Genomic DNA, 23,187 nt, shown 5'->3' on the forward strand with positions numbered 1-23,187 from the left:
ACAGCATAATGAAATATACTTTTATCATTAGAGTCAAGTAGAATCTTATTAAGACTTGCTGTGCAAGGTAACTCCAGGAGAAGATGTCTGTTGCCCTTGACTACCACGTGCGTATTTGCTTTATGTAATGCAATGGAAACTTTTAATTGCCAGTGTTAAATTCTCTGAAGTTAATTTCCCATCACCTTGATGTTGAGCTAACAAGCAGACAGGGTCATTCCTGGTTTGTAAACTCTGTTGTCTGGATCATTTAATAGTATCATATTCAAGAATGTGAGTGGCAGGGAATTTAAAGAAAATTAACAGTGGGGCTCAGAACTGTGAAATAACTCCTCAGAAAAAAAAATAGAGAATTTCTTTTTTCTTCTCCCCTTTCGCTGCACTGGCAAAACTGGGTTACATTTTCTTTCTTCAGAGAGACAGATCAGTATGGGTTTTATGCCAGAGGCCGTTTTAATACATGAATGATTTGTAGGTAAATTTATTGTAGCCAATGGGTGCAGTCAACTGTGTAATAGAAATATTGTCAAAAAGCCGGGATTATTATTTAAATAAGTGCAGTGTTAAATTTGATTACATACTTTTTAAAGCTAATAAAACATTTCATTGCTCACAAACTATTTCCCATAGTCCCATTTAGTCAGAAAACATAAATTAAGTGAGGCTCTGCATAGAAAATTAGCCAGGCTTTGTGTTGATGGAAGCATGCATGGAAAAGCTAGGCAACCACACAATTTGAAGACGGAAGGATATGAAAAGGGTTGCCAGGCTCCTGTGTAGGTTGGGGCATGGGGACATTTTGTATTTGAATCATTATGGAAAATGACAGCCTAGGGGAGCGCCAATTTGAGATGGCCCCTGTGGGCATGGAATTATAGGAAGTCTAGAAGTGAGGCAGCTTGGGGACCCGTCTTTCCTTATTACAGGCAGAGAGAAGACACCTCCATTGGTAAGGTTCTGTGCACTTGGACATAGGGTCTTTCCAGAAACATTAGCCACTTTCTTGTTTAAAAAAAAAAAAAAGTAATTGTTTTTGTTTTAAATAAATCAAAATAAAGCCCTTGGATGCCAATGTGGGGATGTGACATTTTAAATTGTGCTATTTGTTGAGCTTATCCTGTGACAGGTCTTCATTTCCACCAAATGTCAAGGATCAGTGCCTTGCATTCATTTTAATGAAATATTGTGCTGATAAGGGTTATGAATGCCAAGTTTAAGCTGTAAATTACTAAATGCCGGGCTGCTTTATGCTTTGTGAATTCACCAGGGAGCAAGCTAATGAAGGTTTCTTTCTTGCCTCCTCTTACAGTTAGGGATTCACGGTTATGCCTTTGCAATCACAAATAATGGATATATCCTGACGCATCCAGAACTCAGGCTGCTGGTAAGAGAAATTATGTACTTCTGCATTTCTGCTTTTGTGATTTTGAAAGATTTCCTTCAATTCAACAAGGATGACACTTTGCTGCAGTTTTCACTTTTCAAAAACTGTTCAATTCATAGCATTGTAAAGATCGTTATAGAGTTTATAAACTGGTATTTTGACACATAATATATAAATAACGTTGGATAAATATATTTACCATGATGCTTTTGTATATAAAGCCATATATGTCTATATGCATTTATTTATTTAGCTATCTCACATCTGCCAACATATGGAAAAAATGTTTAACTCTAGACAGCATGAAACCTATCATAATGAGTCCCTTTATGTAATACATAGACACTCATATTCCAGCTCTAGACCCACTTACTGGAAGTCTAATTTGACACAATAAATTAGACCCAAGATCCCTGGAAATTTATTACAATGGGATTTGCCCCCAAATTACATTGCTTAAGCCCAGTGCTTCGTGGATAGAAGCTATTCAACAGCTTTTTTGTTAAATCAAAGCAGCTGAGATGTTTCTCTATTTCCTGCCTATGTCATATCCAGTAGCATTGCTTGGTAAACTGATGTGTAAACCACTTTCTTTCTCATAGTATCATTTGTACTGTCTCTGAAGTGAGTAGGGTTAGGCCAAATCCAAAACAGCCCATGATAGCATCAACCCACATCCATGGGCAAGGCTGCCCTTGGAGCATTGGCCATGAGTGTGCCACATGTTTGCCACTCCTGAACTAATTGCAGTGTGTTGAAAAAAAGACATCCCTTTGCGTTTGTGTGTGCTTATCAAATTTTTTAAAAAGATACAGAATTATAAAGAGTAATGCAGTGAACACTGTTTTTTAAAGTTAAGAAAGTATAGATCGTTTTCTTTAGCAATCAACAAGCACACATGCACCTATGTGCACACACACAAATGCATACATACCCATCCACCCCACCCATCTTTTCCCATTCATCCGAATGAGAAAGTAGCGGCATTGCCTGCTATGCAAATGTTTGTTGGCAAAGCATTGTGGGGACCAGTTCACTTCTCACTTGCATCATTGTTTAGAAACAGTTCATGTGAGAGCTCCATCATCATCCAACTTTACTCTAATCGCCTTGGTATTAATGGAGTCATGACCACATCATGTGGATGCCATATGGATGCTTTAAGATGGGCCTTATGGTAATATTCAATTTCAACAATCTTTTTATCAGAAGAGGACTGAATTAACTAGTTGGCTAATTCCAAATGTAACTCAGAATTATTGAAAAGTCTGATTGAAAAGTGGCTGTCTTTTAAAGACATTTAAGTCCAAAGACATATTGAAGTTTAAAACTCTTTGCACATTACCCATCTCCAGGTTGCCCAGTTGGCATCATTTGTTGGAAGTAGGAAGAGTTACAAGTTTGTGTGACTGAGTTTGGGCTCCTAATGTGTATTTATTCCAAACTGGAAAGGAACAGAATCAATGAAACAATCAAACGCAAATCTTCTACCAGTAAATGGATTAATTTCCTGTTTATCATTTCCTATCATTTAAAGGAAAAATGAAATAGAATCAGATGTCAGAAGTCACCAAGGTAGCATCCTTCTCTCTGTGGCAATGGAAATGATTAGCTGCCCACCACACAGTCAACTCACAGTGTGAACTGGTCCCCACAGTGCTTTGCCAACAAACATTTGCCTAGCAGTCTTTTATATCTCCTGGCCCTGCAGCAAATGGTGTTTGTAAATAGTCCATCTGATGCACTCTCCAGAGCTATGGCCACTGAGAGGGCAGCTGGGGCTCTTGGGAAAGCAGACCAACCCCGTCAATGCTGTTCACCTCCTAAGAGTACAGATACTTGTAAACACATGCCATTGCTGTTCTTCTGTTGACACATCGAAAGTGGTAGTGGTTGCTAGGGTGAAAAGTGGTGGTGGTTGCTAGGATTTCAGCCACACCATACATGAGGTGGCCCAAACAAATGCCTCATATTCTATTTATGAGAACCCAAACCATATGAACCATGTTGCAGTTGATCTGTGACAAAAACATAAGGAATGATCAGACCAGTTGGTCATCTGTCCCATTCATCTATCTCTCACCCTGAGGCTATCAGATACTTAGAAGAAGTTTAGGGTGATACCAACCATTAAGCATTACATGAATTAGCCCATCTGAATGTGGTCGATAAGTGTATGTTGACTCTGACTTGAGTTCTGCATTTTCCTTCTGAGCAGAAGACGCAGCAAAGTGGGAGGGACTCAATTCCAGCATCACACTGTGAAGCTCAACTCCTAGTCCCGCTACATCCACACTGTGTGACTTCGGGCAAGTCACACAGGCTCTCTGAGCTGCACTTTTCTTTTGTAATCCTGCCATAACCATAGTGCATAGATCATAGCTTGTTGTCAGAGTAAATGAGATAATGCAAGCAAAGGACCTGGTACAGAAAGCAGGACCCAGGATATCTCAGAGGCAGTAGTGGTTATTTGGACATCTTGTTTGTGTTTGTTTTCTATTGTTCTGTCCTCAGCTTCTGTAAAGGTTGGAAGAACATGGTGGTAATGGATGCTTAAAGAGGTAACCTAAAGAATACTTTTTGATTATTCAGGTTATTCAGGTTTTTGTGATAGACATTGGGAAGGGATCGTATATACACTCTCAGTTTTCTTTTTGGTTCTATGGCAAGCTTGGCCAACTGTGGTCTAGAAGACAAGCAGACATCTTGTACTAGAGGTTCTATGTGAGTCCTACCATGTGGAGAAACCAAGGTTGGTTGGTTGTTTTAAAGGTAACAATAAGAATAATACTAGCAGCCACAGTAGCTAAAGAATGATAGCTGAGAGTCAGCCGGCATGAATATCTGTGGCTCTGGCATGCACAAGTTCTTTGTTCATCTCTGTTTTGTTCACTTATCCCTGCTTTCCCCTTCTCCTTCCTTAACCACCAGCCCCCTCAGCAAAGAGTAGGGACTCAGTAGATGAATAAGTGAAGGGATCCTCTAAAACCAGTTTCATTTTTACTTACTTTAGATTCTTCTGGAGGGTGTAAATGACTTGTGAACTTACCCTGGAAATCCAGTGTCTTCATGGGGCATAAATCCACCCTGGCCAGAGCTCTCAGGCATGGCTAGGAACAGCCAGCTGCTAGCAGCCTCTCTAACTAGCTCAGGCAGGGAACCTGCATTCAAACTCCGTTTGTCTCCTCCCAAGCCCAGCCATCTAATCGAATCCTTATTACAAATGGACAATCCCCTTAGTTCTGGCCAAGGCCACCAGATTAGCACGGTGGGTGTGAGTGTGGGGTTGTGGCCAGCATGGGAAGGACACAACGAACTGACTTAAGATAACTCCTATTCCCTCTCCATCTGCCATGGAGTTTGTTTCAGCCCCTCCAGCCAGAGGAAAGAGGTGGGTTTCTCTGAAGCACGATACCAATATTTTTCTAATTTGTCCTATAAAATCTTTCCCCTGAATTTAATGTTTGGCTTGATTTTATCCAGTATTTTCTTTAATCTTGTGTGATTTGGGTGTGAATCATGAAGTGTCTCCAAGAACAGCTCAGACATAGGGGCCTTACTCAGCAGAATCACTTTGGTTTAACTGGCAAAGCTGCTGAAGCAATGCTTCTCTGCAGTCTCTGGGCTCTCCTTAGTCCACCTCCAAGGGTTTCTCAACCTCTCTGTCCTCGCTACCAGTTTGTGAATTCCTGATAGATTAACTGATGTTGGTTCAGCAAGCGTTGCCCCTGTGCCTGGTGTGGCTCAGTCCTGTGTTAGACTGAAGACTGATAAAGTAACCTTCAAAGGGGCCGGGGGACTGCAGCATGAATGGGGACAGACACCTGTTCTCAAGGTGGGGAATGGAACAACAGCACAGCAGGAGTGATTAAATGCTTTTGATCCTGAGAAATACTTTTTGAGTTGTAATGATGCCCCTGGAATGTTTGTTTGTTTGATCGTTACCACTCGTTAAACATTCAGATATGGTTAAGACTAGACTTTGTTTTCTTGCTTTTTATAATTCCTTTGTATTTGAGAGCTTTATGAGTTTTTCTTAGAATGTGGAGCCCTGAATAGATCTCCTTTTCTTTTGCCCAACAGCAGATTGGTTTGAGATGTTGGTCATCCATCTGTCCCTACCTTTTAGAATAAAGGGACAACTAAATTGATTTCCTTCCCCCAGAGAGGAGGTCTGGAATGTGGACCTGGTCAGAACGACAGGAGAACACAAAGGAGGTTCCCTTTCAGCAGCCGCAGCAATGGCAGGGTTCCACGGAGGAGCCTTGGGCAGGCAGGATTTAGGACTCATTTCCATGAAGCCTGCATTGAAATTGGCCAAAAGCTGTTTGTTCTGTGTCTGCAAACCCAGGAGATGGGAAAAATGCTGTAGAGTTTTCATTCTGGAAGAAAATCTGCCAGTCACATGGGTCACATATGTGGGAGTGGATGAGATGGGAAGTAAAAATGATGGAGAGAAATTCACGTTCATTCCTTCAGAATACACTGGATGTTCACTATGTTGTAGACTTCAGCAAGCTGCTCAGAGAGGTCACAGTGTGCCTTGCCTCAAATAACTCAAATAGGATAGATAAGATATGTGTATCAGTAACTGTGGACAGTAGAGAAGAGGCACTTTTGATTTGTTTGTTGTTGGTGGTATTAGTATATTTTTCTAACATTCACTGATTCCTTTTTATGGGACAGGAACAATTCTAAGTGTTTCACATGTGTTAATGCTTTTGATCACTGACTAATTGAATAGCAAGCCTAGGATACTATGTGCCTTGGAAAGGCCTAGAGGCTTAAGGGAAGGATGAAGGGAGGGGAGGTCCAGGTGGGAGATCCATCTAGCAGCAGCCTGGAGTTGAAGTGAGGATAACTGTGAGTACTGGGCTGAGCAGCTGGGCTTCCCTAAGACAAAGGTAGATATCCCCATGTTACAGACAGGAAGCTGAGGCACTGAGTCATAAGGTGACGTCTCCCAAATCACATAGCTAGAAAGTACCAGAACCCGGACCCTTAACCCCAGTCAGTTTAGATGTACTAAGTTCACTCTGCTGTGTGGGTTCTTCAGGAAATGGGAGGCAGAGTGGTTGGAGGGTGGGAATGACTGGGATGCCTGGTCTCTGCAGCCATATGGACCAATACCAAGATAATCATGGGGCGATGACTGTCAGAATCTGTCTAGACTTAACACTGTCCAGTAGGAATATAATGTGAGCCACAAACAGGAGCTGCCTATATAATTTCAAATTTTCTAGGCGCCACATCTAAAAGAATACAAAAGAAACAAGTGAAATTAAATTTAAGAATATATTTTATTTATCCTAGCATATCCACAATATCAACGTTTCAATATATAATCAATATAGACATTATTAATGTGATATTTTACATTTTCATGCTAATCTTTGACATCTGATGTGTATCCTACATGGCACATCTCAATTCAGACAAACCACATTGCAGGTCCTCAAGACCCACCTGTGGCTGTGGCCCCCATAAGGGACAGCACAGGTCTACAGTGTGACCGGACATTTTGGACCCTTCTAGATAAAATGGATTATGGGACCTCCTCTTTCCTTAAAGTGGGTTAGAGCAGGTTCTGTTGCCACCACCAGCCTTCACTGTGCCATCCTGGAAGTCTGGGCCAACTTCCAGAGTCAGTGGCCAGTTAGCCTCCTCTGGTGTGGCCACCACTCCTCCCTCCCAGGCTGTAGCCTCTCCAGCATCCAGGAGTGGCAGTGGGAGGTTGCCCAGAATTCAAGGGGCCTTGACTTGATTGCCAGGGCAGATGAGCTCCATAGTTTGGCCTGGAAACTCTGGCTATTCTAGCCGTGTAGTTTCACCCCTAAGCCATCTAGACTTCCGCAGACAAACTGTCATGGAAGCCAGTGGGTGGAAAGCAGTAGCCACACTGGGTGAACCTGAGCACTTAGGTCATCTAAATCAGAATGTGTTGATGCCAAAGCCATTTCTGTTGTTCTGGAAAACTCAGATGAACTCTTGAACAAGTTTAAATTTTACAGATAACTGCATCATCTTCCTAACCCAAGAGTCTTCACACCGCCCCCCTCTGGAATTTGATATTGCTGTTTCCACCACCAGCTCTCCACAGCCTGGGTTCCAGCATGGCAGTAGCCTTTCCCTGTGTCACTCTGGACTGTCCTTGCCCCATTCCAAACATGGATTCTGCTTCTTTGTTCTTGTGGATGCCTGGGCAGTTCACATTTGCTAATGCGCATTGGTTATAGATGGGCCGTCATGGAAGGTTATTAAATCCATGGATTGATACATGGACATGCTAATCAGTGTGAATGTTCTCACACTTTAGTCCTCTTGTATGGAACTAACTGGACATCCGCCATGGACACATGTGAATATGTGTTAAATGCTAACTAGACAGTGCATATCAAATATCAGTTTAAATAAGGGTTTAAAAAGGTAGGAGCACTTCTAGAATCCTTATCTGAGTCCAACTGACTTGGTTCAAGCAGTGGGCCATGGGAAGAGATTCTGTATAATTCCAAAGAATTTAGATGTGAAATTCAAATGGAATTTTTCTTAACTATGCAGTTCCACAACTGAGGAAATAGCGGGTCCTTTCGTTCATTCCTCAGAAACCCCAAGCTCCTTCCTGCTTCAAATTCTTGTGCCCAAGTCTTCTTTACCTGAAATCTTGTTCCAGGTACACCTGTTACTGGCATTTTCTTGCTGTCTGCTTCTTAGCTCGATGTCACCTCAGAGAAGCATCCCTACACCCACCCAGAGGAGCCATACTCCTCCTCCATCACGTCCTCCACTTTAGTTTTCTTGAATCACTTACCACTCTTGGAAAACGTCTATTATTTAACTTCTCCCCTGTGGTCCTTTGTGAATAGCTGGGACTTTGCTACTACACAAAGGGGGTAGTCAGTAAATATTTGGTGAATGATCTGCAGGATGGTTGACCGATACTGATGATTAGATGTCTGAGTACCAGTTTCTTACAATAAATGAGAAGAGCAGGTGACACGTGTTCATTCACCAAACATTTGTTGAGTCCTTGCTACGTGGAGTGCAGAAACAGAACTGTGGTTAGTTAAGCTCCCCTTTTTTTTTCCACCCCTCCCTATCCCCTCCTGCTTTTCTGCAAGCATTCATCAGAAGTGCTTGAGTCCAGCACTGTGCTAGCTAATGGAGACAGAAGCAGGTAGAAGGAGTCTCTGCCCACAAGCTCATCACACAAAGCAAGGGTTCTCCGGTGGTAAGAGGGACCAAGAAGAACTATGGGCTCACAGACCAAGTGTCTGCTTTTCCTTAGAGGAAGGGTGTCCTGAGATGCAGGAGGGCTTCCCAGAGGAGATGGGGGAGGACTGTACTCAGCAGACACCCTACACTCTCCCCAGAATCACTGACCTCAGGCTAGACCAGGCATGACTTTCTCTCTCTCATCTCAGGACCACGCATTCTGCCGGCCACAGCCTATGGGGGTGGGGGGATGGGGAGCCTAGCATTATTCACAGAACTTTCGGTGGTCCCCAAATGCAGGGATCTGTTGCCAGCCTCCTGGACCCCCGCTCTCAGGCTGCTGCTGAATTGAAAGAGACTGCCCAGTAGGTGGCGCGCGGGCACCGCCGAGTACCCGGTCCCCACGCACAGCCAGCTCCTGCCAGCGTACGTTCTCAGAACGGAGCCCGGGCGACTGCAACCTAGGCCTGTTCTGAGTCCATTTCTTTTAGTTTCAAAGAAAGAATTAACAGAGGCTTAGTAAGTGTATCTGCTCAGAGGAGGGCGTTCTCTGAGAAAAAATAAACAAGACTCTGTGACCCCACGTAGCGAGAAAAAAGAAAGAAAAAGAAAACAGAGCCTTGTGTGCTTTCTTCCTGATGGAATTGGTGAGGGCACCGTCCGCACTGCCTGGTCTGAACACAATTGGACGCGTTGCAGCGTTGAGGGGAAGGATAACACCTGGTGACCCTAGGGGTGAAAAAGTCCGCGGGTACCTGGGTTTCTGTTGGGTGGGAGCTATGCCCTTTCTGCAAACCTCGAAAACTCAAACCCACAGCTATTGTGACTAGGTGTGTGCTTGGACACTCAAGGATCGATGGGGTTTGGAATCAATTCCACAGGTTTTTTTTTTTTTCGGACAGTGTGCTTATGAATCCCCTCTAGGTGGCAGGCACCACAGCACCCAGGTGACCAGGAATCACAACACTGCCCTCACCACGGATCTCAGGCCAGGCCCTGTGCCAAGAACCCTGGGTGCCTTGCCTGGGTCAGTTCTCATTGCCTTGTGCATGGAGTGCTCACCACAGAGGGGCTGACTGTACATGAAGATGCTCTATATATGATTTAATAAATTAAATTAATAAATACATATTTGGAGGGCAAAGAAGATATTCCCTGATGCTTAGGCCAAGGAATGTGTCAATCAGAAAGTAAATTCGGGTCAGTCTTCAGAAGAAAAACCAAGAAAACAGCTGTAGATAATTACCCACCTCTGTACACCCATGGATCTTCTGGGTCCCTCTTGCCAGCAAGGAACTCCTGCTTTGTAGGACAATGTAATTTCTTCATAAAATTAAACTTATTCAACTGAAAGAATGTCCCTGAATGCTGAAGCTGTGTCCTCAGGTTCTTTGACAAAATGCCAGGTTGGGCTACAGAGCCTCCATCAACCTCTCCAGACAACATCCCCCTGGCTCCAGGACACCCACCTGTATGGAACCCTGCAGCGGCCCCTCTGCTCTGGGCTGTGACTCTGGAGTCTGCTGAGTGGGGGGCACTCACAGGAAATGGAGAGAGGGAAGGGGAGTCAGGCTGTATGTTTACTCTTGTGTCCTCCGGAAGTAGCTGCATCCCGTCTAAAGCCACATAAGCCTTCTCTCTGGGCTCCGGCACCTGCTTCTCCCTCTGGCCCTTCATGCAGACGGGTGGGAGTGCCCCGCTGTTTCTAACTTCAGGGTGCTGCACCATTTCCTGTTGTTTCCTACACCCTGCCCAGGCCTCTCCAAGAGCCTCTTTACTAAACCCTCCTTAATTCGCCAGCTCATGTATACCACGTGCTTCCTGCTGTGGCCCTGAGTGATACGAAGGTGAGAATACATGGAAGGTTTGTCTTTTATAGTCATTACTCTGCCAGGAAAGAAAGAGAGAAAGAAGAAAGGAAATAGGGAAGAATGCAAAGAAAAGGAAAGGAGGGAGAGAGGAAGGAAGAAAGAGATGGAAGGAAGGAAAAAGAAAAAAGGAAGAATGAGAGACCCTCTGTCAGTTCCTTTATTGATTCATTCATTCATTATTTATCTACCATTGTAGTGGGAGTGGAGAATTTCCATATTCCCTTCCAATAACCCCCGCTTCTGCACAAGTGATTAACAATTGTTATCTGTTGCTGACAACCAGAGCAGCCTGACTGATCCAACCATGAATCCCAAAGTCTGGGAACCACTGCTGGGTGTGGCTCTGACCCCTGCTCTCAAGTAGCTCATAGTCTGACACCACCTCTCGTGGCCCTGTCACCCCTCCTTTGTAAAACTGTAGTCCTCTCAGCCTCCCCTTCACCCTCAGAGGGGTCTGTCCCCATTCTTCAAGTCTTTTCACATGCACCTTTGAGTCTGGGCTCCCCACTACATTGCAGAAATATCTTAACACATCTGCTCCTCTGCGCTGCAAGTAGCATGAAGACACTGATGAAGCTGTGTTTTGTTCAGATTTGTATATCCAGGGCCTGGTGAGGTACTTGGCAAAGGAGGTGGAATGACAAATAAATGACGAGAGAAAACCCATGTATAGGAAATTGAGCACACAATGAAACAATATGTTATCAAGCGCCACGGTTGAAAGTACTGACAAGGAGAATTTATGAAAGGACCTGGTGTCTCGCTGTGCACTGGGTAGCTAGGGAAGGCTGGCTTACAACCTATAACTTTGAGGCCACAGTCCAGCACACCTGGGAGCAGCAGAAGGCCTTTCAGATAACCTGGATGAGTTACTTGCTCATTTGCGTGTGACTGGAACCCTTCCTCCCTTCCTTTTTTCCTCCCATCTTTCCCTCCCTCACCCGCTCCTGTCTTTCCCTCACATGGCATTTGTCTATTGAACACCTGGCATTTGACAGACACCCTATTAGATGCCAAAGATCTAGTGATAAAATAAAGCAGATAGAATTGTCCCTTTATTTGGTGTTTTCATTCTCATAGAGAAGATAAGGGTTTTTAACGTTCATAAATAAACTGATAAATACAAAATACTACATAATTTGGATAAGCTCACCAGAAGAAACAAAGATCTGAGAAAAACAAAAAGTAGGGAGAGGTACCTGCCTTAGTTAGATGGTCAGGGAGACCCTTTCTTAAGGATGATGGTTTTTTGGTTTGTTTGTTTTTTGTTTTCGAGACAGAGTTTCGCTTTGTTGCCCAGGCTGGAGTGCAGTGGCACAATCTCGGCTCACTGCATTCTCTGCCTCCCAGGTTCAAGCAATTCTGGTGCCTCAGCCTCCTGAGTAGCTCGGATTACAGACACCCGCCCCCATGCCTGGATGACTTTTTGTATTTTAGTAGAAACAGGGTTTCATCATGTTGTCCAGGCTGGTCTCGAACTCCTGAGCTCAGGCAAGCCACCTGTCTCGACCTCCCAAAGTGTTAGGATTACAGGCGTGAGCCACTGCGCCTAGCCAGGATGATGTATTAAGCTGAGTCCTGGGGGATGAGAGAAACTGTGGAGACTGGTCCAGGCGGAAGAAACCGTATGTGCAAAAACCCTGAGGCATGGGGATGGTGAATATATTGGGTTCTGAAATCTGTTCATAGATTTAGGCCAGATTTTCAAAGAAGGGTAGGTGACCCAGGTTTTGTTGACAAATTCCTATTTGAGGCTGCACGTGTTGAAGTAGTTGCTGGTACTGCCCAATTTCCTCTACTCTGCCCTGACCATTCCTGTACGTGTAGCATGGCTCATACCTGCCAGCACCTAGGTGAAGGCTTTCTCTGGCTTCTGCAGTCTTCTCTTCCCAGGCGTGCAGCAGACCAGACGTGACAAGGAATTAGCATCCCTCAGTCAGACTGCCTCACTCAGGTGGGGTGTCTCTGAGGTGTGTGTTTTACACTGGCTCTCGGAGTTCCCTCATGGGATTATGCCACAGTTGTCCACAGTGGTAACATGCTTGCACCAGGTTGGCTGCCCTCCCACCTCTGAATCGCTTTGCCATATCCCTGTGGGTATTTCCTGGAAATCCCTGTCAAATAAAAACTTTGCCCTTGAATCCTGTTCCCAGGGACTTCTTCTGAGAGAATGCAAGCCAAGACACCAGCAGGTGATATGTCTCTGCAAAACTTGATTTGCTGTAGACTAAAGCTTCAAAAGTAGTTTTGAGTGCACTCACATAGGCTTTTATATTAACACCATGGCATTGAGCATGCTTCCCATTCTATTTCAGGCCCCTGAGCATGTATTCCTAACACACCAGCCTGCTTGGAGAATCCACATTTGCTTGTAGAAGTGCCAAAGAGCCTTGGCTTTATGCTATTAATAACTGAGAGTAGGCACTTTAAGGAAATTTGATTTAGAGATAGGATTCTCTGCTGCTTTATTATTTGAAGAAAGGATTTGATGAGGAAAAGGCTTTTCTTTTCACTGGACACACTCTGACCTTTGTTCTACTAGATTAATTTCATATCTAGAATGCCCCATCTTGGATGATGAATTAGCAATAAAAACCTCATCAAAATGTAATTACAGGCAAAGTGTTGAATAACGATCTCTTAAAAATTCCTATAGATTGTCTGCACCTCCTTCCCCTTGTGGGGGAAATGAGCCTCAGCTGCTAGCTACTAGCCTCAGCTCAGGAATGCAGACCCTAGCCCTATTGCAAGGCTGGGATGTGAGTGCTGGCTTCTAACATTGCCCAGTGTCATCTAATTGATCAATTGCTTTTCTCCATGTGATTCACATCTTTATAGAATTTAAAGGACCATCTCATCGGGGGTAGGAATACACAGGAAGTGGGAGCTCAAGGCAGAATGAAACACTGTCCTCCTCCATCTGTGGCAGCCTGTTGGGGGGAGAGAGTTATTAATTAAAATGTTAACTGCCCAGACAATAGCAGGCAGACAGCTTGGAGAAAGCCTGAGAAGCAGGCATTGCATTAGAACTTTCATAACTGCAAATTCCAGGAAAGTTTGTTCCTCCTTAAAATAGGAAACAGAGCCATCTGCCTCTAAGAGGAGACTTGACTGGGCTGCGTAAGTGATGTTAGGCTTTCCCAAAGAGCCCGTCTTGTTTGTTTCCAGGGAGATGGACTTGACTGAGAGATAACCTAGGCTTACCCTCACTCTGTTGCGGGCCCTGTAAAACCCTACAGCTGGATCTGACAGCAGAATATCCAAATGATCCCAACTGGGTAGATGCCCACATTCATTTGAATAACTGAAGAATTCAATCACTTGAATGCCAATGATTATTCCTCTGGGAGTTTACATTTTAGAAAGACCTTCCATCTGAATCCCCATGAGAGCATTAAATTGCTATCTAATTAGCAGTCCCAAATTATATATATTTAAAAGATAATTAAAGGTTTGAAGGTTGTTGGAATAACTGGTTATACATTTAAATGAATCACTAGAAATTTGTTAGTAATGTGTGGAGTTTTCTTTTATTTCTTGCTCCCCTCTTTGAAGTTCAGTAGACCCAGCCTCGCAGGGTTAAGTCTGGTAGCAGTAAGATAAAGGCAGATGTTTTTAATTACTGCAGCTCAAACCTCCAAATAATTATAAGCAGCTGTCATTTTTACATAATCCTAAATGATAAGACCCAAAGAATGCAAATAAAAATGTTGAGACCGTGGGCTTTTTGGCACAATAATTTAATCCCTATCACACCACTGCACTGACCATTGTACTTCTTTGAGGAATGTGCTCTAACAATTGTACACTTAGGTGAACTTTCATCATCTTATGATAGGCACATCTATTTCCAAACACATCTCCCAGGTGCCATTTTTACATTCTCTGTGGATGTTGCTAATACATCCTAACACATTTGGATGTTTGAGGCAAGGAAGGGAAACGCTAATACATTTGGAAGTTTGAGGCAAGGAAGGAGCTTTGCTAAGCCAAGCAAGGTTTTTGCTGAAAGTTCTTGTCAGCCTCACTTGTCCCTTTCTCCTAGAGATGGGGTCTACCCCATGTGTGCCCCAGTGGCCCCCTCCCTCCATTATGGAGCATGATAGGATTGTCGCTGGGAGCATTATTTTGGCCTGTTGCTGGGGTTTTTATTGGATCGGCCACTTCTGTGTGCCAGCTAACCAAGGACGGAAATCCCAAACAATAGACTGACCTACCAGCTCCAACCCGGTAGGCTCTACATTCAGGTCTTAAATTCCATGCTTTTGATGCCTGTCTCTTCCTGGAAGGGCAAGGGCCTCTTGAGGAGCAAGGCAAGGGGACATTTAGTGCAGCCACAATGGCTTCTCTCCTTTGGAAACAATGACTATAATACCAAAGTCCATAAGATCAAGCCAGGCAATTCACCCCAGGCAGAGCTGAAGCCCCAGTCTTCAAGAGACAAATTTAGAACATCAGCTGGAAAGTAGATACACACACGCACACACACACACACACTCCAAATTAGATTGGCAGCCCAAGGATCCCTCTGCTAAGGAATGCTCAGGCTGGATTTAAATTGGAACTGGGACCTGGCTTGGCAGAAATGTGGCCCAGCAGAAAGGATGGCCCAGTGAGCTAAGCTGGATTCCTTGGAAAGGGGAAATAGAAACAGATGAAAGAGGAGAGAAGTCAGAGCAAGGATTTTTCTGGAATATTTAGAAGCTGACAGACATCACAGAGTATCGTTACCTCTCCACAGTGAAGAAATGTAGAGATTTTAGAAATGTATCCTGAATATTACAACCAGTTAAAATATTCTGATTCTTCCAAATGCCTGCTTCTCCCAAAGGGCCTCTCCTAGAGTTTCTAAGTTTCTAGGTGCACTCCAGGAGGAGGATCTAGTAGTAACTGGGAGGGGGTAGGACTTTTATCTGACTCCCAGGATTGCTGCAGGTTTTTCATGAATATGGGGTTGGACTACCATGTTAATGAAGCCCATGTTTATCCAGGCTCAAATACAAATATAAATATTATGATCGTATATATTTAAAGGGAAGATTCATTTGAGCGTTAATGATTTGAAATTCACCTTTGCTCAGTATGGAATTCTAGGTACCTGGTTAATGGTGACTATAGGTCACCTTGCTGTCATCCCCTTCCTGCGTCCTCAGGATACATTTCAAGTAGGCACTGGGCAGTGATTTCAGCTTCAGACTGGGAGGCTCACTAGTCCCTGGTTCTCTATGGAGCAGAGCTGTCTCTGAGGTCAGATTCTGGGGCTGAAATTCATTCAAGCTACTTAACCTTCCCGACCTCAGTTTCCTCCACTGAAAAATGAGAACAAAAGAAATAGTGCCTACTGCATGAGACTGTGATGAGGACTGAATGAGTTAATATTTACAAAATGTCTAGAACAGGCCAAAAACATAGGTCATTGTTACGCATGTGTTTATTAAATGAATACATAGACTAATTTGTTCATTCACTCAGTCCACTCGTTCATCACATATTCATGGGAACCTGTTCTTTGCCAGGCATTGTCCTAGGCATGTGGTTCAATGATGAACATGAAATAGTCTTTTTACCAAAGATGCTTAGGACCTAGTGGGGAAGCAGGCAAGTAAGCTAATAATTTGCAGTACAGCCTGACCTGGTCAGGTCAGGACAGCCTTCCAAGAGGAATTGAAATCCTGAGGGATTAGCAGGAATTGACCACCACCCTAAGCTGGAGTGAAGAGAATTCAGAGCACATGGGGTGGCATGTGCAGAGGCCTGAAGGCAAGAATGATGATGACATTTTTAGCAGCCAGCTCAGTCCAGCTGGGGAGTACAATGAGAGGCAGGGAGTGGCAAGAAAGGCCAGAACAGCAAGCAGAGGCCAAGTGACAGAGACTTGTGGAATTCTGGGCTGTTGGGTGCCATCATCTAGGGCAAGAGGAGCTAGGAGGATTCCAGCCCAAGCAGTGATATGATCTGATTTGGGTTGTGAAAGAATCCCTCTGGCTGGACCGTGGAGAATGGATTGGAAGGGTTAGAGTACAGGCAGGGAGACCACTTAGGGGATGCTTGCTTGTATCAAGGGCAGAGCTATCACAGTGGCTGACACTAAGCTGATGGCAAGATTGATATGATCCAATTCCAAGAGACGTTTAGAAGATAGAAGCAATGGACATGGTAGCTTAATGGACCCTGCTTGCTTTGCCTGGCTTACTGCCACCTTCTCTGATTATACTCGCCCATTCCAGCTCCTGCCTGTGTTTCCATGGTCACAGGCAAATATAAGACCCAGAGAACTCAGCCTTGCAGGGGACATTTGGCTGTCCTCTGACTTATGAATCACATCAGAGGTCTCTTGGGTTTATTCAGACCAGCATGCATCCAGAAACATTTTTAAAAAGAAGTATCACTGTAATTGAGAATCACACACACACACAAAATCAAAACTGAGTATTTTGCTGGATCACCTGTCCAGTGGAGAGAATGGACCAATGATGGATGAGAACCAGCTCAGTTTGGTAGTCAGAACACAGCTGGGGCTTAGAGCATATGTGTACAAAGTGGCCACATGCATATTTATACTGTAAAGCACAGTATCCTCAGAGGGGCTGCAGAACAAGGGCCACCCCAGTTGAGAAAGGAGAGAGACTCAGCCGGAAGGATCTGGGAGATTTCTTTCATGCGAAAGGTGTCCACAAAGATAGAGCCCTTCATGTCTTTTCTTCTTTCATAAGTATCTTCAACAATTTTTAGCAAGAAAAGCAAAACAAAATAAAGCTATTAAACCAAGCATCTCCCTAAATAAAATTACACACACACACACACACACACACACACACACACACACACACCACTGATGAAGGCTCAGCATTCTGACGTTGGTTGTTGGTTGATGCTATTACAGGCATAAATCAGGTAATGGCAGTTGACTTGGAAGAAAGAATTTCTTTCCCTCTTGCCTGCATCCCTTTATTAACTTCACTTGCACATTCATTGCCAGCTTCCTGCCCTGCTTGTCGTTTAGCTTAAAAACCTGAAGTTGAAGGCTCTCTCTGTTCCTCAGCCATCTCTGAGATGGTGAGACTAGAGTTCACTCCCCGGGGACTAAGCTAAGGAGAGGCATTGGAAATGGGGTGACAGGATGTGAGTCAATGGGCCCGAACTACTGACCACAGGAAGAAAACCAACAACAGAGAATTCCCTCTTCCACGATGGTTAGCTGCGGCATCGTTCGAAAGCTAACATTTTGTAGTGTTGATGGTTACTACTTTGAGATTTTACTTGAGCGAATAAGGAAAGTCAATGTTTTTGCAGTTTCAAAACTAGAATCAGTTAGTTGTCCCTAATTGTCCCTCATATTCAAAACAGTCTGATGGCTCCACATACCCAAGAGTCTTTTGATATGGTCAGCCGCTCAAAGGAATAATGTCAAAAGAAGTTCTGCCATTTTTTTTTAAAGTTACCTGCCAAATGTCACAGACATACTTTCAAATTATAGAGGTCCTCTTTTTTACCCTGGATATTCTAATGACGCAGCGGTATCTGAAAACGTTTATGAACTTGGCTTTGGAAGAAGGCATATATCCATGTTCGGGAACTCAGTGCAGCCCTCTCTGAAATTTATTTCGAGGCTGTCTTGCATGTGACTTTTGTCGAGGAGACTTTAGAGAGGGTTTTGTTTGCCTCTAAGTGCTCAAACTCGTCCGAGCAGAGGCCCCCGGGTGCCCACATGGATCTTTATTTTGCACGCCCGTCTGTGTGTGTTCCTTCTTCTTTGCGGAGGAGGATTCTTTTCTCAGCGTCACTCCTTTACCTACAACAGAGGTCTGGAGTTGCCACTCTCCCTCCCTGCTTTCAGAGTGCCCTGTTCTGTGTCCCACTGCTGGCACAAAAGGTTCCTCCCAGCTCAACTACTCAGCACTATTTTGATTTTTGTATCTAGCTTGCTATTGCAAGACCAGCTGGCTTTTTGAGAATGGGAGCTTAAATCCAGCCTGTGTGGTGAGCATGTTTGACCCACAAAAACAGTGGTGGGCTCAGCCGCCTCCTCCCCGCACACAGTGCTGTGTGTGACTCATGGCTACCCAGAGGACACTGATTAAGATAAAGGTCATTCAGGTTTTCAAAGCAGCCTGTTAATTGTTGTTGTTTTTTGTTTGTTTTGTTTTTGTTTTTTTAAATACCAAAGCTGTTTTAGTTTTACAGTGATCAAAAGGATTTTGTAATCATACTAAGAGAGCACATACAACTTTTCATCTTTGAGACGCTTAAAAACGTTAATTAATAAGCACAGTGCCTTTTAGAAAAAGGAAAGGGCTTGTTGTCTTGACATGCCCGGTTGCCTCCTTCCCACCTTCCTGCTGGTTTTCGACACACCCTCATGACCCTTTTACCCTGCAGTGTATCTGGGCTTCTCATCTTTCCACGACATGTAAGATTGCATCTCCGAATAGAGGCTTATTGGCATTTTTCTCTTGGCATAATGTCTATGTCATCCCATTGGGCATCTTGTCTAGAGAAGTCTGGGCTATCGTGGAGTCACACATCCAAGGAGACAGCACCATTTTGGTGGAAATCCGAGCTGAAATGATATCCTCCTGTACCACAAGGGTTCCCTGAGGCCCTGAGATCGATATTGGTGAAATTAAGTAAGATATTGTAAGTTGGGCGTCAGCATATTGCTGCTTAACTCACTGCAGCCACTCAGTTTATTGTAGGTGTTCTCTCTCTCTCTTTTTTTTTTTTTTTTGTTTCCAAGGCAGTCTCTGTCGCCCAGGCTGGAGTGCAGTGGTGCAATCTCAGCTCACTGCAACCTCCACCTCCCAGGTTCAAGCGATTTTTGTGCCTCAACCTCCAGAGTAGCTAGGAATACGGCACATGACACTGCGCTCAGCTAATTTTTGTGTTTTTTGGTAGAGATGGGGTTTTGGCATGTTGGCCAGGCTGGTCTCGAACTCCAGACCTGCCTCAGCATCCCAAAGTGCTGGGATTACAGGCGTGAGCCACTGTGCCTGGCCTCGGCCTAGGTGTTCTTAATATGACACCGATTCGCCTATCCCTGGCCACCAAGCTCAGTTTCAGCGCAGGCCGAATGAGTCAGCTGGTAACAGAGACAAGACCGGCTAGTGGGATTTCACTGCCAGTGTGATTCTGTGACTGTTAATGGATCTTCTGGGTCCAGTCCTATCAGCAGTTGCCATCTGAACCAAGGACCTGCATTAGCCAGGAGAAAAGCACCTCAGCGGAGGCAGCACCAAGGGCCGGTGACCACCAGACCGCAGGCTCAGAAACGAGGTTAGGCCAGCTGCACCATGATGCCGCTGCCTGTCAGCCACGTCACCACGTGACCCGCCCTTCCTGGGTGCTGCGTTTTCCCATCTCTGAAGCAGTTATCCCTCACCTGGAGTTGTGAGAATGAAACGAGACACGTACCGCTGTTAGCACAGAGCCTGGCACCAGAAACATTCACCCATATGATGAATGATGGGAAATGCAGGGGGAAACTGCCCAGCAGGGGAATAATCACTTTTTTATTCTTTTCTAAAGGCAGTCACTTGGAAAGCAGAACAGATTAGTTGCTACATTTTATAAATTCCTTGTTAGGGAAACAATGAACTTTGAAAAGTAAAAACAGTAACTGATTCAAAGTACTTTTACCCTTTGGGAAAGAGCAGAATGGCAGGTGCCGCCCCCGGTATGGTGTTAGTAAGGGCAATAAACACTTTGTGTACTTTTCATTATTTTCCCAATTTTCAACAATGAGCAGTTATTACTTGGATAAGAGGGGGAAAGTAAGGAAACAACAAACGCTCAAAGTACTTAGATTGTGACTTCATGCCCCCCACTTCCCGCTACTGATTCCCAAGGGAGTAGGGGCTGACAGACGCCACTGGGGCTGCATTTCCCTGTGACCACCTCCTCCCAGTCTGTTGCAGCCAGAGGCCTTGGTGTGCAGTTGGCAACATGGAATCAAAAGGGAGGAGGCCCTCACTCTGCCACAGGACCCCCTGGCCTTCGCCTTGACCTTGAGACAAATCAGCACCAAGTCAGGCCGAACAGCCTCCTTAAAGGAATAGGGCTATTTCTAAACAAGATACTGTTATGAACCCCTTTACCTGTGAAGGAACTCCCTACCTGGGGGTGATCTGCATGGAGGCAGGAGCTGCTCATCAATCAGTATCAGCAGTTGTTAGTACTGGCCGAGTGGGCGTGTTTTCAGGCCGTATTTGTTGAGACACAGGATGTGCTGGATTCCTTGTGAAACCATGTTTATACCCATTTGCTTCTTAGTGCAGCCCTGTAAGCTGAGTGCCCGTACCTCCATCTTACAGATGAGGAAAATGAGGCACAGAGATGTGCACACCTAGCCCCAGACCACACAGCATGTAGAACTGATTAGAATCCGAGTCTGACTCCAGGGCCCTAGTTTTAAGCACCCTTCTAACTGGGTTCCCTTGATGAAGCCTGATTCACTGATAGTGAATTGGGATCAACAACATGAGGGTGGGAGCTCATTCTCCCTGGGTGCCTTTTCCATGCCGTCCAAGGCTTGCCCAGGCCTGGCACAGAGCCTGAGAAATATTAGGTGTCCAACAGTATTTGGGAATGTGTAGGTGAACAAATGAGTGAATGAGAGAAAGAATGGATGAGCGAGTGAAAGAATGGAGTGCCCTGTGGCCATTGGTCCTCATCTCTTGCATGCAGAGGAGTAAGGCGTACCTACATCCCTTTACCTGAAATGCTCCCTTGAGCCTGAGGTAGAAGAGAAGACACAGGGCTTTAGAGGGCATGGTAAAGGTCTTCACCAGCTGAGGACTGCGGCTGCCTGGGAGAGAAACATCTGCCCCAGATAATGGCTGGCTGTCAGCCCTCGGCCACACCCCACGTCCAGATGGCATTAGCTTTGGGCAAAGTTTCTTCCTGTCCCGTTGGGGATCTCCCCTTCCTTCTATCCCCTTCCTTCCTGTTGGCAGCATGGAGTGGCACATACAGTTTATCAATTACTAGCACACACAACGTTTGTTCCACAGAGGCTGCATGGATGTGTACAGCTGATTTCCTCTGGCCTTTCCCAGAAGAACACAGAAAGGGCAAGGGGGTTTTGTTTTATTTAGATCAACATGGCCATCGCCTTGGCCCAGCCCGTTGTGCTTCCAAAGTCAGTCTGTAGGTAACGCAAAAGGGTGCTGGTATCCAGACCATTAAATAAGGCCAGGAAGGCTCTGTGCTGCAGGCAAGTCCTGGTTCCAGCTTGCTCCGCGGATGGGTACCCTCTTGTCCCATCCTGCTAGGCCAAGGGCTTGTTTGTGTGTTCCCCACATCTGGCCTTTATTTGAAACTCCACCTCAAAGTATTCCATAGCACAGAATATCTTTCCTTATTAAATTCTCCCCCACAGATTTTTTTCATAAAACAGGCACCAAAAACTACAAACCTACCTGTGGCTCTCAAAGTATCTGTTTATAAACCTTTGGAAACCATTTGCAATTTGTTAATCACATTTTCAAAGGAAGTTACAGATTATAGATACACTAACAAATGCCATACATAATGCTTAGGCCCTGGTAACCAACTCCTTACGCAGAAGAAGAGGGAGTCGTGGAGCCGAGGGACCTGGGATTTGTCCCCTTTTAAAACAGCATGGGAGAGGGGAGACTGGGCCTGGGAGTTGGACATTTGAGAATTTAGTTCTTTTTCTGTCACTCATGGGGTGAGGGGCGAGGGGAGTAGGCAAGGAGAGATCAACTGTGCTCAAATACAGTCGTGTATCTTGGAGAGTAGTGAGGCATTTTATAAATCACATGTTCCTCAATAATCGTGAAAGCACCAATGTTTGTGAATACTTCACATAACATGTACTTTAAAAGCAGTTTATTTGAAAAGAAAAAATAAAGGCACTAAATATATACAAGTTGGAATTCTGTTGACTACTCAATGCTTAAGATCTAAGCCAGCTTAAAAAAAAAAAAAAAAAAAGGCCTTTAAAAGTGAAGGGGGATAATGTGGAGATAAAGTATTGATATACAAAACATCCAAGATTTTCAGGTACAACCTGATCCAGGTGCATATATCACATTTTCAGGACTCTCTTCATATCCTTTCTCTGCTTTCCCTGCACTGGCTTCATGCCCAGTAAGACTGTCTCCAAGGAGTGGCAGAGATGACCATGAGCTATTCGAAGTTCCCATCCTGGTACCTTAGCAACACCTCTTTTTCTGGATCAATCTAGGAGTGCATCCCAAATTGAATCTCATTTGAATTTGTGTAGGTTATGTACCCACCTCTGAACCAGTGACATCTCGGAGTGATGTGGACCTCCTTCGCTGATCAGGCCACATGACTGTACCTTCACTAGAATTATGCTTAATGGGAGTGGTGCCCAAGGAGTTCCCTACAGGAAAACTGAGGTGATTAACCTGGAAAACGTGGGGAATGGGTGGTGGCAGGACAAAGCATAGGAACCTTCCTAATGGAGCACCACTCTCTGGCCTTTTAATATACTTTCTTAGTTGGGGAAAAGAGGTAGGTGGATTTAGGCTTAGTACATTAGAGTTATCTCATAGCTCTTGGCCTGTTATATCCATGCAACAGCCCACTGACTTTTCCTTTTCTCACTCAAATTAATCACTCTGCTGCATGACTGTGTATATTCTAAAGGAGCTTATTCTTTAATAAAGACCCAAATGAAAAGTGTTTCAGACCCATTTTACATACCTGGCTAAGCAGACATTGTAGAAGGGC

The 23,187-nt window shown here is 44.6% G+C and overlaps 1 protein-coding gene across 2 annotated transcripts in view; it reads left to right on the plus strand.

Annotated features, from left to right (window-relative positions):
* Nucleotides 1-23,187, plus strand: part of CACNA2D3 (calcium voltage-gated channel auxiliary subunit alpha2delta 3) — a 753,656-nt gene that overhangs the window by 524,505 nt on the left and 205,964 nt on the right. For both annotated transcript variants that reach the window (XM_017852939.1, XM_017852941.1), the window contains one exon: nt 1,310-1,384. In XM_017852939.1, the coding sequence (XP_017708428.1) occupies nt 1,310-1,384 (75 nt within the window). The remainder of the gene's footprint in view (nt 1-1,309; nt 1,385-23,187) is intronic.

Source organism: Rhinopithecus bieti, unplaced genomic scaffold (genome assembly GCF_001698545.2).
Source record: "Rhinopithecus bieti isolate Rb0 unplaced genomic scaffold, ASM169854v2 scaffold_35730, whole genome shotgun sequence".
In the NCBI taxonomy this organism is placed as follows: Eukaryota; Metazoa; Chordata; class Mammalia; order Primates; family Cercopithecidae; genus Rhinopithecus; species Rhinopithecus bieti.